The following is a 14992-nucleotide window of genomic DNA, read 5'->3' as shown; positions in this document are numbered from 1 at the left end:
TTGAACTCCTAGAGAGGTATTTCTGAATGCACACGTGTAAAAACTGGTTTCTTTCCTTCCTTTGTTTCATTTAGTTCTGTTTTGATCTACAAAAGGCTCAGAACTCAGGGTCAGACTGGTACTTCCCTGGCAATACCTTTTTCTAAATTTTAATTTTTGATATATCACTCAGATAAAACTTCAAAGATGAAATTGCATGGAAAAGTACACTGTTAACGTTTCATCTTTTTCCAAATGATATAAAAACATGCTGAGAATTATTTAATGCATCACATTTCAGAGACGGGTAGGAAGGGATTAAAGCACTTCAAGTAGTGAATGAGCCATAACTACATTCTCCACAGCTGTTCAGTGCACTCAGGATTGGAGTAATGATTTAGTCACTAAGACTGACAGGAGAGTTGGAATGAATCTCAGTGGTAATCTGTAGAGAATTACTGGAAAAGTACAGTCACAATGTGGGTACCCAGTGAGGGTATAAGTGTGTTCTTTTCATCCAGATGGAAGGTAGTCCTGGTTTTTTACTGTGAAGAAAATGAGACATTTCAACTGGTAGGGAGTTGGGTTAGTAATATAATAATCTCCATTAATTTCTAAATTCTTCCTTTTCTATCTTTTCCTGCTTTCTGCTTCCTAGAGAGTCTGAAGAAAAAATCAGGTTGATGTTAATTTCTCAGTTAGAAATACTTTATTAAAGTGCAAGTCAACTTTGACCACTTATTGCCCTCATCTTCTTGGGATCTTTTTCAGCTTAGTACCCAATTCTAATGTTGTTTATACATACATAGTTACTAAGAATAGCAAGGTTTGTTTATATTATTATTTAAGCTCTTAAACTGTATCAAGAAATTGCAACTTTTTTTTTTTCCCATTTTCCAATTTCATATTCCTCTCTCTCTTCGTGGAAGTGAGTATCCTGAATACTGAGTCTTATCCTGGTTAAAAAATCAGGGAGGTTTTATAGCTAATCATGTTATAGAAGGAGTAAGCAGGTTAATGACTTCTCCTGTGGTCCATAATCCATGATTGGAGCAAAGTTAAAGTATTATTTGCAAGCAAGGAGATATAATGCTCTTAAGTGATCTGTATGAGGGCTATGATTATAGCCATGCACATAATTTACCCTCATACTTAACCACTACCTATTATAAGGGTGTATTCAGCATATACAAACTATAGCTCTTCAGTTTCCATATGTGAAGAATGTGAGGAGCATTATTCTTCTGTATTGAGCTCTGGTTGGGCAATTAATTTAAATAAAATTGTCTTGAATCTCCAGATGTGAGGCACAATGATGACAGTTGGTCACATGGTTTTATATGCTGGAATTTTCATAAAAAGGAGGGTAGCACTTCCTTTCAAGAGATGGGAGTGGGGGAAAAAAAGAAAACAAACCAAAGGCACACCTGTAGTCAAATAATGATATTAGCAAATATCTCTGCTTCCACCTGAAGTGAAGTACTTGTACCAGGTTTCAAAGAAAGACATCTATTAAAAGCCAAGAAAAAAAATGCAGTAATTTTCTAATTACTCTGTTTTAAGGGGTTGTCAGAATTATAGTGCCTAAACAGCAGAGCATCTTTGTAAAATGTTTCAATTGAAATGTTGAAGTGTTTTACGCTGAAACAAGTATAAAGTGAGAATCTGGAAAACATCTTTCTCTCCAACATTCCAACTGCTATATTTTAGCCTTTGCTTCCTGAAAATATTTGCTCATTCAAGTATTACCCACTCAAACCTGGGATAAATTATTCTGTTCCCATAAAAATTTTTCCTTTTATGATGGGATGTATGGATTAAATTGTGTGTTGGGGTCCCTTCTAGTTTGTTATTTTCTGATTCTACAAGTGTGGCTTAAGAAATGTAACTTCTCCCAGTGTTAAATCTTAGCAAACTAAGATTTTGAAATGTGTCGATATGCTATAAAATTATAAATTTGATAGAGTATTTTAATAATGCCTGAAGCATACCATGATTTTTTAAAGTTAAGAGTATATATCTTTTAACATTCCGGTTATAGAACAGAATAAAAACATTAAATAAGAAGAATTGTTTAAATAGGCTAAAAAAGCTTAGCAACATGAACAGGAACTTTGCATTACAGAATTATTTTCTCAGTCTTTAAACACATACATATGCAGTCACTTCTCTGAAAAACATGTAGTAGTTTTCAGAGACCACTTTGCACTCTGATACTTGTAAGCAATTCACTTGTAAGAGTGAATCAAGTGCCTCTCTGCCAGTTCTCTGTCTGGCACACATCCTGCTTTTATTGTTGTGATTAGAAAGGCTCACTATTATTAAATACCGGTTAAAACACTTGGTACAGTTTTCTGAGATACATTCACATGTGAATGATGCTATTGGGAATTTATTGTGCAACCTTCATTAGGCCTCCCAACCCTTTGCTCCAAACTCTTGAGTGCAAACATAAAACTGCCCTTAACTTTTTTTTTTTTTTTTAATCTACTCCTTCCCTCATGAACTCATTTTTGCTTTGTTCTTGGTGAGTCTCAGAAAACAAATGGTGTTTGTGAACCTTGGGTTTTTATCTTTATTGGTATCTTTAGAGGTATCTTTAGGGAGAGTATAACATTTATGTCTTTTTGTTTTAAGCAATTGTTTTGGGTTTAATCATATTTTTACCATCTGCCACTACTCACTTAAGTGAGCAGATAAAAGAAGCAATTCACCCTTTCTTTCAACACCACTTTGTTAATGCCTACTAGTAGTAGAATGGGTAATTCTCTCACTTTCAAGGTGATCTGTTTCATGTTGATCTGTTCTTATGCTGCAGTTGTTGTATTGAGTGTTGTCCACTAGATGATTGAGCAGTATGATAAACATGCCACATTTGGTTGCCTTTTATCTTCTCTTCCTTGGGAGATCTTATAGGTGTAGTAGAATTCTCCTTTGGAAAGCACTGGGAATCATTCATGGTTTCACAACTGAAAAGATTATTATCCATAGCATTTTTGCTGTTTATTTCATAAACCAGAAAGCATATTTGAATGAGATAGGACTAAAGTAAGGGCTATCCAGTTTTAGAGAATCAGTTGAATACCTCTGAATAACTCTGGAGAGTTGTTCCAAGAGATGTTAGGCAAGTGACTTAACTCAAACATTTCCAAAGACAACTTTATGGATTGTAGGTCCAACTTGCAGTTGAAAAGATGTGTTTAGTCTGTGTAGCTCCTCCACAGGTGAATCTAGAATCAGGAACTGTGTGGGGAACACAGGAAAGGCAGTAGTAATAGTAAGTACTGTCAGGTACATTAAGTTCAGTAACTGAAACTGGTGTGGAATTTTTGGTCTTTATTTCTGAGAAAATGCCATCTCTTATCTAAAAATGAGGCTTTCAAAATGAGTTAATTATACTTGTGAACTACTCACACCCTGGGCCAGTGAAAACTGTAGGACAGCCAATGAATAGGCTGATAATTCCCACTGGATTGAGGTTTCCGCTTTATATAGTCAATGAGGCTTAGGGTTATTCATTGAACCTCTTGGACAAAACACAACATTGAACAGTTGCTCATTAGGTGAATATTGTCCATCTTCTAAGCAGAACAAAGCCAAAATCTTTTGGGGGACAAGGTATGAACATATTTCAAAAATATAAATTCATAAAGGTGTCGAATTAAGGCTTATAGGCATTTCATGTTTTTAAGGGCTTGATCTGCAACCTTAATGTTCTCTTAGTACTGTGTGTTTCTGTATTTAGCATACATACACAGATTTGTTCCAGTTTGACAGTCCTTCACATGTTGTTTAGTGTGTTTGATTAGCATAATCACTGTGTGATTATTTCTCACTATCCTTAGCATATGCAAATTCTTGTCTTTTGACTGACAACCATTATTAGACAATCAGAGTATAAGGATTTGCATAATCTCTCTGTGGTTACAGTATTTGTGTGCAATAACACTGTGAATGCAAATCCTTTAGCTCTGACTGGTTTCTGTATATTCAAGCAGCTTGCCAGAAATACTGCTGCTGCTTCAGCATTTCATTTGCAAGTGGAAAAATCCACAAGAAAAAAAAATAACAAAAAGAAGGGAAGAAATACTAGAGTCACATCAGAAAGGTGATTAGACAACTGCTACAATTAAATAGCTCCTTTAGGAAAAAAAAAAAAAAACACGCTTACAGGATTTCAACAAAAGAACCAAAAGTTTAATTTGGGAATTCATTCTGAAGTCCTATTCGAGTTACCCATTGCATTCTTTGGGAAGTGACAGCAATTTTCTTTTTAATAGACACCACTTTTTAAAAGAAAAGTAATTATTCTGGAAATAATACACATTATTGTAGTTGCTGCAGATATTTTATATTAATTATATTATCTTTAACAGGGATGAGAAATATTTCTGTTTATGTACATGGAAGACATCAAGTTAGTTCTTCCCTCTTTCATTGAAAAGAATAGAAATGAATAGACATTAAGAAAAGATGGGTAGTGCTGAGTTCAACTCTGCATAATTATTCACTGTAATTACTAGGGCAATACTGAATAAATTAGCTGTAAAAAGATAAGCCATGCATGGTAGCACATCTAGAACATGCATTCTAACTGTTTGACATTGTTTTATTCATACATGAAACCAAAATATTGTTGAACATCCTTTTTTTGTGTGTGTGTTTAATTATGCTTACTATAAGATTCTTATTCACAGATTAATTTTGGAAAAAAACCAGCCCTGGAGTTCCAAATGTAACAATGGGACTTATTTCTTATGGAAATGTAGAATATCAAATATATTTAGGATAAAATTGCTGAGCTGTTGTTGAACTTTTCTGTTCCTGACATGGTCACCAGGATATTAAGAATGTGTCAGGTAGGTTGTAAATTATAGGTCTGACACTTTCTGGAAAGCATCCTGTTCTACACGGAGATTTTTTTTTTTTTTTAATCTCTGTAGTTAATAAATATGTTTATGAGTATTGGGATTGCTGTGCACAGAAAATGAACAGCAATGTGTGACACACAGTACTTCATGTTTTTCCTGGAAGTTTTAGACCTGTTGCTCATGCTTTGTGCTGCTTGGAAATGCAACTGCAGTAGATTCCAAGTATCTCTTGGAGAAGGAGTAGTTCCCACTCAGCTGCACAGTGCCTATGATGTGGGCAGTCTGTACAGCCAATGTAAGTCTGAAAGTCCAGGAGTTCTCCAAAATATCTAACTTTCTACATAAGTAATAATATTACAATGTAGTGTAGCTAATATTGCTGCATCTCTATAGTTGACCAGCATCATTGCAGAGGAAATGTCTGTGAATTCTTGATGCCACTGGGATCACAGAGGAACTGCTCAGTTTTCAATTTGAAAAAGTCAAATTATGCTGTGAGAAAATTGCTGGCTCTAAGAGTCCTGAGCTGTTAATGACAATGACTTTGCGCCATTGAGGAGCATTCTTATATCTTAAACTTTCTGTGTTTCTGTAAATATGGCACAGTAATAATCAATTAGGCAGTTTTGTGTTTGAACTGGTTGGTGTTAAAACTGCATCTATCATGCAGTTTTAAAAATGGGTCAGGTTGAGCAATAAGTATAATGTGGAGGATGTGATATTTTGGGATTTTTGCTTAGTAATGGCAAAGATTGATATAGAATTTAAATTGTTTCCAATGCTCTTATTAGTTTCACTGTTTGCTGGAACATAAGAGAATGAATGAAAGGAGCCCTCACTGAGTTATCTTTATTTCTTATCAATACTACAACCCTAGCACAGTGCAATGTTACAATCAAAATAACATTAAAGGAATTATATTATGATTGTGTGTAATTATTATAATTATAAGTATATAATTATAAACATATGACTGTGGTTTCTTGCCATTGGTCTGGATTTCTACAAACATAAATATTATTAAGTACAAAATGAGGCCAAATAAGCACAATATTAATAGTAATATTATTATCAAATATGTTAGGATCTGGATTTTAAGAGGTTCTGGGAGGTGGTGGTACCTGTGTCACCAAATTCACTTAGCTGTTCAAGTAATGGAAATCAGTCTGTTGGTGGGTAATTTTTTTTTTTTAATTAATTCTAAAATGATCTACAGCAATTTTTCCTGAGAGCTTCAATGACCTGTTGTGTTTTTATGCTCACTTATTATAAGACCATAGTGATATGAGTCAGTCTTTTTCAGCTAATTTCTTTGGTGTTGAGGTAAAAATACTTTCTTATTTGGTTGCTTTAGGCCTGCCATATGCTCTGAACAGGCTCTAGGCATCCACATCCTTTGACCTGGATGCCTTTATTTATAGACATTAGTAAATTTCAGTTAATTTACTGAAAACCTTAATCATCTGAAATGTTTATATCAAGCCTTTTGGTTTTGATACAAAATTAAAAAATAAGTCCCTTTGGTTTATATCCCTTTTGTGATTTGGGCTTTTGTGGATCAAACTTGCATGCTTTCCTTTGCTCTTGCTTTGTTGTTGTTTTTAACTTTGGCATATTCTTATGCCTCTGGGGTAGGAAGTCATAGAGACGAAACTAATAAAAATTATATATTTAAAAAATTTTTTTAAAATTCAGGAAGATACTAATTTCTTGAAATTCAGTGTTAGAATTCCATCTTCGGCACAAAACAGTTCTTCACACACACACACACACACACACATGCATGTACAAATACACTTAGAAATTATTCATGGAAAGTATGTAAGGTTTACTTTCCAAAGGATCAGATTTCTCTGTGTTCTGCAGAGAAATATGCAGGATCTGCATTACAGAGATATTTACTGAAAATTTAATGAGATGAAGACTTGGCTACAGAAAGCCCTCAAGGATAGCAGCTATAGTGATTCTCGAAAAGTGTCCCAGGCAGGTGGGATAACAAGGGATCTCCTGGGTCAACTTCTTGGTGATTTTGTGATAGGCGTTTCCTCCAGAAAAGTTCATGCAACAGCCACTCCTTTCATCTTCAGTCCAAAAAATGCAGAGCATTTTCATGCTCTATAGTAAGCACTAGAACAAGGAATACAGCTAATATCATAGGTCTGGCAAGACCGAATTTAAAACAAGCAAAGCGAAATTAAAGCAATAGGGTCAAAAATAAGAATATGCAGTAAGGCGCCAAGTTCTATCATGCCCTTGGTTTAAGCCTGGATTTTCCTAAAGTGTGGTAAGTTCCTGAAGATTTTGGGAAGAGAGGACAGTATTTGATCAAAGAACATGAATCATGTCATCTTGCCTCAAATTTCAGCTTGGATAATTAAAACACAGACAATGTTATTGGTGTGCATGTATTGAAACCAAAAATTAATCAAATTAACTAACCTATTTATCTTTATTGCTCAATCTAATAGTCATCCTGTGGTTTGCAGTAAACCTTGAGCACTGTGCTATCTATCCCTAGACTGACCAAATGAAAAAGTGTGACATAGAAAAAAATGCCTGGTGCTGGAGTGTAGAAGGGCAAAAGGAGATGGACAAGTCAACACAGTGCATGTCTCAGAGCCAACCCTCTGTGTATTGTAACTTACAGTGCAAATTGATTGTCAAGAGGAAGTAAAGGGACATCTTGCCAGCCTTGGTCTTCTACACAGCTTTGACATCTCTATGATAAACTTTCATGTGAATTGCGAACTTCTCTGTTCTTCACTTTAAATGAGAGTAAATTAAATGGGTTTTGTCTAAGAAATAAAATCCAGATTTGTAAAATAGCACTAGTAATGAGTAAAAAGCAGATTTTATCACAGTTTCTCATGATAACCTTTATTTTGAAAGTGCATACCACTTACATAAGTTTAAATAAAATTTATATATGTAATTAGTAATGTTCAGTAAGCCTCAAAGTGCTTCAAGATGCTTTAAAGTATCTCACCACTTGCTGATTATCTTGGCTATATGATGTTATTTCCCTCTTCATATTTCCCTGCAATTCTTGCTCTCTATTTTCTGCAATCAGCTAGCTCTATTCCTCTGACTCACAGCAGGTCTCCTCTCTGTCTTCCAGTATCTGTGAGATCCGAGTCCTTATCATGCTGCACCTAAGTATCCTATTGCCTCTCAGATTTCCTGCCTAAAACTTGCGGAGGCTTATCTGATGCTTTCGGATGTTTATTTGGAATTTATGGATTGGTGATGTTTTCCTAATGAAATCTCCGGGGAAAAATGATAATGTTAAGTACCTCTCAAGCACTCTGTCCCAACTTTATTAGAATCTGGTGCTAAGTTTTTAAATTTAACTGTGCTTTGCTGTATCAAAGAACATTTCTCCCATGCTTGGAAGTGTTCAAGGCTAGGCTGGATGGGGCTTTGAGCAACCTGATCTAGTGGAAGGTGTCCCTGCCCATGGTAGGGGCTTGGAAATAGATGATCTATGAGGTGCTTTCCAACCCAAACAATTCTATGATTCTATGAGCTGGCAGAGAAGGGATTATTACTTTGAAGTAGTTTTTCTTAATTAATTTGAAAACTATCCAGAACACTTCTTCATTTAGAGCCAGAAATACAAATCATCCTATTCACAGTAATGCCTCATATTGTATACCTATAAGTCTACTTCTTTAAAAACTCAAAGGGGAGTCTGCCAATGGATTTCTGTATCAGCAGATAAACAAGAGAAAATCTGTTGTCTTATTAGGAAAGAAACCACACATTTTTTCCGTGACACCAAAGTAAAATTAAGTATAACACAGCAACTATTCTACACATTCATGATCTTTTTAATTCTAAAAACAATTTTGTCTCATTCTCTATATGAAAGCATCAGTTCCATCAGAAATCCACCTCATTTGGAGCTAGAATACTCTGAAGATGGGTAAATCCCGTTAAAAAAATTAATTAGTCTTTCCATCTTGTGAACCAAGGTTAAACTTTTGTTTAACCCTTAGAGCACTCCTTTGTTGGCTTTTTTGAGTCACTGTGAGATAATGGGCACTTGTGCTATAGTGGGAAAGATTAACGTGGGAATACTGAAGCCCATTATCTCACATTATCTGACAAGTGCCATAACTTGAGGAAGTGAACAAAGAAACTCTCTAAAGAATCTCAGAGCTGTGGTTAATGTGAAGAGAAACAGTTACTCTGGATCAAAGAATCCACAATTTCTTGTCACCCTGTGCTGAGTTATCCGTATATCTGAACTTCAGGTTTGCCCAATTGCTTTAGACCTGCAGTGGCAAAAGGAACAGAACTTCTCCAAACTTAAACAGTTCAGAATTAGTATCAGTTAAGACCTTGTCATGTGTTAAAAATAGCAAGAAACATGTCTGTTGATTCTGCTGGCATAAGAATTCACCTCTTAGTGGAGCAGTCAAAAAAAGAACAGCTGTTACAATTTATTTACTTTTTCCTATGTAGTGGTGTCCTCTTTGGTCTATATAATAGTAGTTTTGGATTGTGGGCTTTTTCAAGATCATGTTACTCAGTAAGTAAAATGAGTGCTCCTAGAGCATGGTTTGATCACTGCAGAAAGTCTTACTCAACTTGCTGTCATCTTTCAGAGCTTGATATAACCTGCCCTTAGTCATCAGTGTTATTTGGGGATTATGTTACAGTGGCATCCCTCATTTCTAGGTGGGATTGCTGTTCCTGTATCCTGGTCAGTATGCAAATGTATGAGGTGTTGAAGACCTCGTACATCAAACTGAAGAAGATGCTCAAACTGAGAATTTTTTCCAGACCATTCTGCCATTCTATAAATCTGTGCTGTCTTCCTTGTTTTCTTTGGGGGGTTTTTGTGTGTCTGTGTGTTTAATTTTTTTTAACCAATTATATTTTATTTTCAATAGGAATTAATTTAAAGACCTATTTCATATTTGACACTGAACAGCTGTCAGGTGATGCAAAAATTCTGTAGTGATCTGTTCTGGATTCACTGCAATAGAGGCCATGACTGTCTACCATTACAGCTTTCATGAATAATTGATTACTCTAAGGAGAAGCTCTGATTCTTTATTTATCTAATAACCCTTTGCCAACAGACTAGAAAATCATGAATCATGGGCATGGAGAAAGATGGAGACTTTTTCATTACATACACAGATTATGCTCTGTGAATACTGGTTATCAGAATTAGTCAAAATATGTGATTTTTTAAGCAATTTAAAGATAAAAAATAGTGGTGGCTTAACAAGTTGCTGCAAATCTATTACCAGTTTTTTAAAGTGTCTTTTAAATGTTTTTTGTGAAAAAAAAATAAATAGTGAAATAAGAAGGATTTTGTTCAATGAATTTGGGGAGGGTAATTTCAATCCTCCAAATAAAAAAGTCCCTCAAGTAGTTTATTGTGAAGTTTTCTGCCAAAGTGGTACATATTTTTTAATTGGGACCTTGACTTGCAGACAAGGTCAGATCAGTGTTCTGGTAGAAGTTAGCTCAGAAAAATCATTTTCATAAAAATCCAAAATCAAACTTAAAGCAGGGTTTGTTCAAAGTTATTTCTTCCAGATGACTGTGAAAATTATCTTTGGATGATTTTTATCTTTCTTAAGTTGTGTAGATGTTGTTTCAAGGAAGAGATTAATTTACTGGTTCTTGGGTTATTATTATTATTATTTGATAATACTGAGGCATTGTGTGCTATTCTGAAATTATATATACATAATATTCTTTCACATTTTCATTAATCTTTTTTTTAGTAATTTTATTTAAAATATTCTTGTTTTATTTATTAAGCTAGCTTTTCTCTGATATAAAAATCACAAATTGGTGTTTGGGGATTAAACCTGTTCAGCATTTACAGCTTATACCTTTCTTCAGTAAAGGGAGATTCATGGGTGTAAAATTGCACTACAGATATGTGTTTCAAGAAAGCTAATGGCAGTTTGCTTTGTTTCTTTCTGCATAACCTCTTTGTATAACTGCATGAAGAAGAAATACTCATTTTCAAAGAAAAATAGTTTTCTGTAGACCATGGTATGACATCATGTAGAAACTGTTTTGAGATTTTAGATAACATAGCACACAGTGGAAGAGCAAAAGCTTTTTATTTTTCTTCTTCTCTCTTCACAGATGGACCCAATTCAAAAAGCTGTAATAAATCATACATTTGGAGTTCCTCTTCCTCATCGAAGAAAGCAAATCATATCATGCAACATTTGCCAGCTGAGATTCAATTCTGATGTAAGTCAATCATTTCGTATCAGATTAGAAATGTGTACTTATCTTCTAGGACATGCCATAATTTTTAGAAATTGAACCTAAATGAAACATGATTTCAGTTTGTTGCTCAGCAGATGAAAACGCTGTAGGATGTTTCAAATAAACACAATGGCTTGGTAGTGTTTGTACACCCAGCCAGATTTTCCCTGCCAATATATCCCTGTCAGCTCATCAGCTTCAGTTGTGCTGCACTGATTGTAAATAGGAAAAATTGACTGACCCATTACTGTTAATAATGCTGATATATTTGCTGGTTCCTAATTCTTCTGCCAGTCCTGGTTATGTTTACCTTCAGTTGGCAGCCTCTCACTCCTCCTGCAAGGAGACAGAACAAGCTGAACTGGAGATGATCTCTAATACACCTGTCTCCCGTAATTACCCAAGGGAGCTGTGCTGTGATGCTCCTTGCCAAGTAATACCTGTTGTGTCACAGAAAAGCCTCTTAGGTTTTAGCTCTTCTATTTACTTCTCAGAATCACCATGTATGCAGACCAAACCTGACATAGTACAATGTATTTTTTTCTGCTATTCTAGGCTCTTCAGGAAGTTTCTTCACATGGGCACTGCTAGTGGGAACTAATCTTCCCCTGTCTTTAATTCACTGTGTAATTTAAATATGGAAGTTATTTCCGTCAGAAGAAAAATGTTTTAACTTAGAATGAGGTCAAACCCAAAAGTGTCCATGAGGTTCCTTCCTAATTTTAGTCATAGGAAGAAGTGAAATAATTCTTGTGTACTCCTGCCTCTTTAAAGGCAGCTATTTATATGCAGTTTGTACTATTTTTAGTTTATTGATTCTTTATCAAAGCCATGAGCTTGTCAAAAGCTTAAATTAAACCTTGAAGCCTAATTTTAGGGATTTCCCATTTGGGGCTGAAAATACTGTAGCTCTTTTCATTCTCCTCTTTATCCTTTGGAAATAATTTCAAAAATATCTCAGTCACAATTTTTGGACCAGTCAGCATCACTTATTTAATTTTACTGATGACTCCAGGTTATTTAGTTCATTTACTGAATAGACCCTTTCTCTTATAACACTGACATAATTCTCAGAGAGTGGTGCAAGAAAGGGCAATACACTCTCTGGAGTTGTCATGTCCCTCACAGATTAAAATAGAACAGTCAAATTAGGCTCTTCCATTTAGAAGCCACATGCCAAAATTAGGACTGTGGATACTGAGTCATTCATGAGGAGAGGATGATGGAGACTTCTGGGCTGCAGTGAATCTTACCAACCAAGCAGCTCAATTTATCACTCAAAATTTTCAGCTTTTTCAGCTTTGTCTCAGGAAAATATGTCACACTGAACCAGACACAGTATATAGCTGAAAGCGAGATCAAATACTTCAATGTTACATACCAGAGTGAAACACCTCCTTTCATTTGTCTGCAGAAAGATCTAGACAAAAGACAAGATGAACATATCAGCAAACCTTCTTAACCACTAGCAGTTACACGACTTGGGTTGATATGTGGAGTGGAGAATTTTCCATCTGAGAAGATCTAGAATTTTCTAGCATTTTCCAGAATAAAATGTTAGTAGTAAAAGTCCTTCTACGCAGAAACAAACAGCATCAGTGGACAGTGATACTTTTTACTCAGAGGACTACTCTGCTCCCATACTGCTCCTTTTCTGCTGCTCTTAGAAAGGATTCTGAAGAGAGAGGGAAGAAGCAGAGGCCATTTTCAGAGCCACCTACAGTGTCCAAAATCCTGGTTTCAGAAGACATCTATTAATTTAAGCTGTTAACAGAAAATTCTTGAAAGACTAGCTGATGGGTTGAACCTGTCCCTTCACATCTTCAGGTGTTGGAGGCTTGAACTCAAATAGCCAGCACTGTTCAGGAAGCTGTTTTAATGCTCTCCTCTCTCTAATAGATAAATATTATCTCTACAGAATGGGGATACCTTCTTGACGAGTAAGTTTAATTTTCCACTTTTAATATTCACCTAAAAGTTTTAAAGCAGCCACAGTGTTGATTGGTGAAGAGCTTATGATCCAAAATCCACCCATTGATTAACCTGGAATGATATCTCTTCCCCTTTTCACTACCACACAGAGGCAATTTGTGGATATCTTTATGATGGTGTCTTTCCATTCCAGTGTTTATAGTTATTACTGCTGAAAATCACAAAGTGCTCTGCTGAGGTGTTCAAGAAATAATTTGTAGTCAGAGTTCCACTGCAGTTTAGGAATGTTATTCTGCAACATGAGGGGAATAGGCAGAGCTGTTGCCTCCATTGCTTAGGTAATTTTGAAATGCCCACCTGTGTCTGAAGCAAAAATGTGGTAGACTAAAGATTTAATATTGGGATTCAAAGAAAAAAAATGCTTTGAAGAAAAAGAGATGTTAGCTATCATTTTTTGATAACTCTACTATGAATGGCAAGCACACACATTGTAATTCTTTTTCCTATTATCATGAAAAAGTTTTCATTTACTCAATATTCCTACCTTTCATTTTCATCGTATTTTGTTGAACACAATTTAAATCCATAACAGCAATAAATAACTTTTCTGTCTAAGAACCCAGGCTTTGTGTCTATTCTACCAATATGTCTCTATTTTTAGATGTGGGAGATAGGTTTTATCAGAGAGTAATGAATAGAAATTCCAGTTGCCTGCTACACAACAATATTATGAAAATGTTTACAATAAAACTGGTCTGTGGGATTTTTCTTTTTTGCATAGAATACACAATATTCTCCCTTTAGAGATTTCTTTAAGAGCAGCAGAGCTGTTTTTTTCTGGTTACATGGTATCAAAATCACATTTAAAAAAGATGAGAAAAGGCAGTACAATGGTCTAAAATCATTTAGCTTCTTTGTAAAGGAGTTATCTATAAATCTTCATGACAGCTGTGTGTTCAGTATTTCTTTTTAAAATAAATCTCATACAAGGGAAGGGAGGAATGTGCAAATAACCAAAGCCTATCTGTGCTGAGCAAAAACATTAGAACAGCAAAGGTAGGTTTTGTGGAGTACATTTCAAGCTGCTTTTTTTTTTTTTTTTTTTTTTTTTTTTCCCCCCCAGAGAAATCTACGTATATCATTTAGACTCAGCCTGTGTATTCAATCTAGGGTGAAACGTTTAAATACATGCTTAGCTGCAAGTGTCGATCTTGCCACTTGGATGTTGGCAGCTGCTGAGAGCTACTGCACCAGTAGATGCTTGCTTTGTAGCAAACATTAAATCTTTATCTCTAAGATCTAAAAGTATCCGTAAAATATAGTCCAGCCGACTGTTATTCAGGTGCCTGTGGGTAGCTGTAGGAGTAAATTTTCTGCTTATAGCATGGAGAAAAAGAAAAAAAAAAAACCTCTTACTTACTGAATTTTCCTGCCTTGACTGTTTGCTCTACTTTTGCCCATGAGATTATTTGATGAAGTTATATAGTTATCAGTGTCTGTCAACAAGGTCAGTTTTTTCCAAAGGGATTACCTTTTTCTTCCTTCTCATTTAACGAGATAGCTGAGTGATGACCCAGTTTGCCTTTAAAGAAAGGTTAGGCAGCATTCTGATGTGTTCACAGGACTTGAATTCCATTATGATACACTTTAAAATTATTTCCAATTATATGAGCCAGAAATTATTATTTGACTTAAATAGCAACAGTAGTAATATTTCCCTGCAAATCAAGGATGCTCATCAGTCCTTATGTGTTGGTTTATTGCCTTATTTTTCTCCATCTCTGTGAAACAAAGGTATCACTGAATTGATATATTGTTCCACTGTATGAATTTGTCAGGATTCAAAAGGTGGTCTTCCATTTAAACAACAGTGAAGGATTTTTTTGAGGATAAGGATGAAATATAACTCTGCAATATTTTACTATGGTTCTAATTTTTGTGAGGAAGGTAGCAGGACCAGA

At 35.2% G+C, this 14992-nt stretch overlaps 1 protein-coding gene across 4 annotated transcripts in view; it reads left to right on the top strand.

Annotated features, from left to right (window-relative positions):
* The window catches only part of ZNF385D (zinc finger protein 385D), a 406562-nt gene that overhangs the window by 304975 nt on the left and 86595 nt on the right, over positions 1-14992 (top strand). For all 4 annotated transcript variants that reach the window (XM_066319782.1, XM_066319788.1, XM_066319797.1 and 1 more), the window contains one exon: positions 10971-11081. In XM_066319782.1, the coding sequence (XP_066175879.1) occupies positions 10971-11081 (111 nt within the window). The remainder of the gene's footprint in view (positions 1-10970; positions 11082-14992) is intronic.

The sequence above is a fragment of the Sylvia atricapilla genome, chromosome 1 (assembly GCF_009819655.1).
Source record: "Sylvia atricapilla isolate bSylAtr1 chromosome 1, bSylAtr1.pri, whole genome shotgun sequence".
Classification (NCBI taxonomy): Eukaryota; Metazoa; Chordata; class Aves; order Passeriformes; family Sylviidae; genus Sylvia; species Sylvia atricapilla.
Note: the sequence above shows the minus strand (reverse complement) of the source record. Positions and strands in the feature narration are given on the sequence as shown.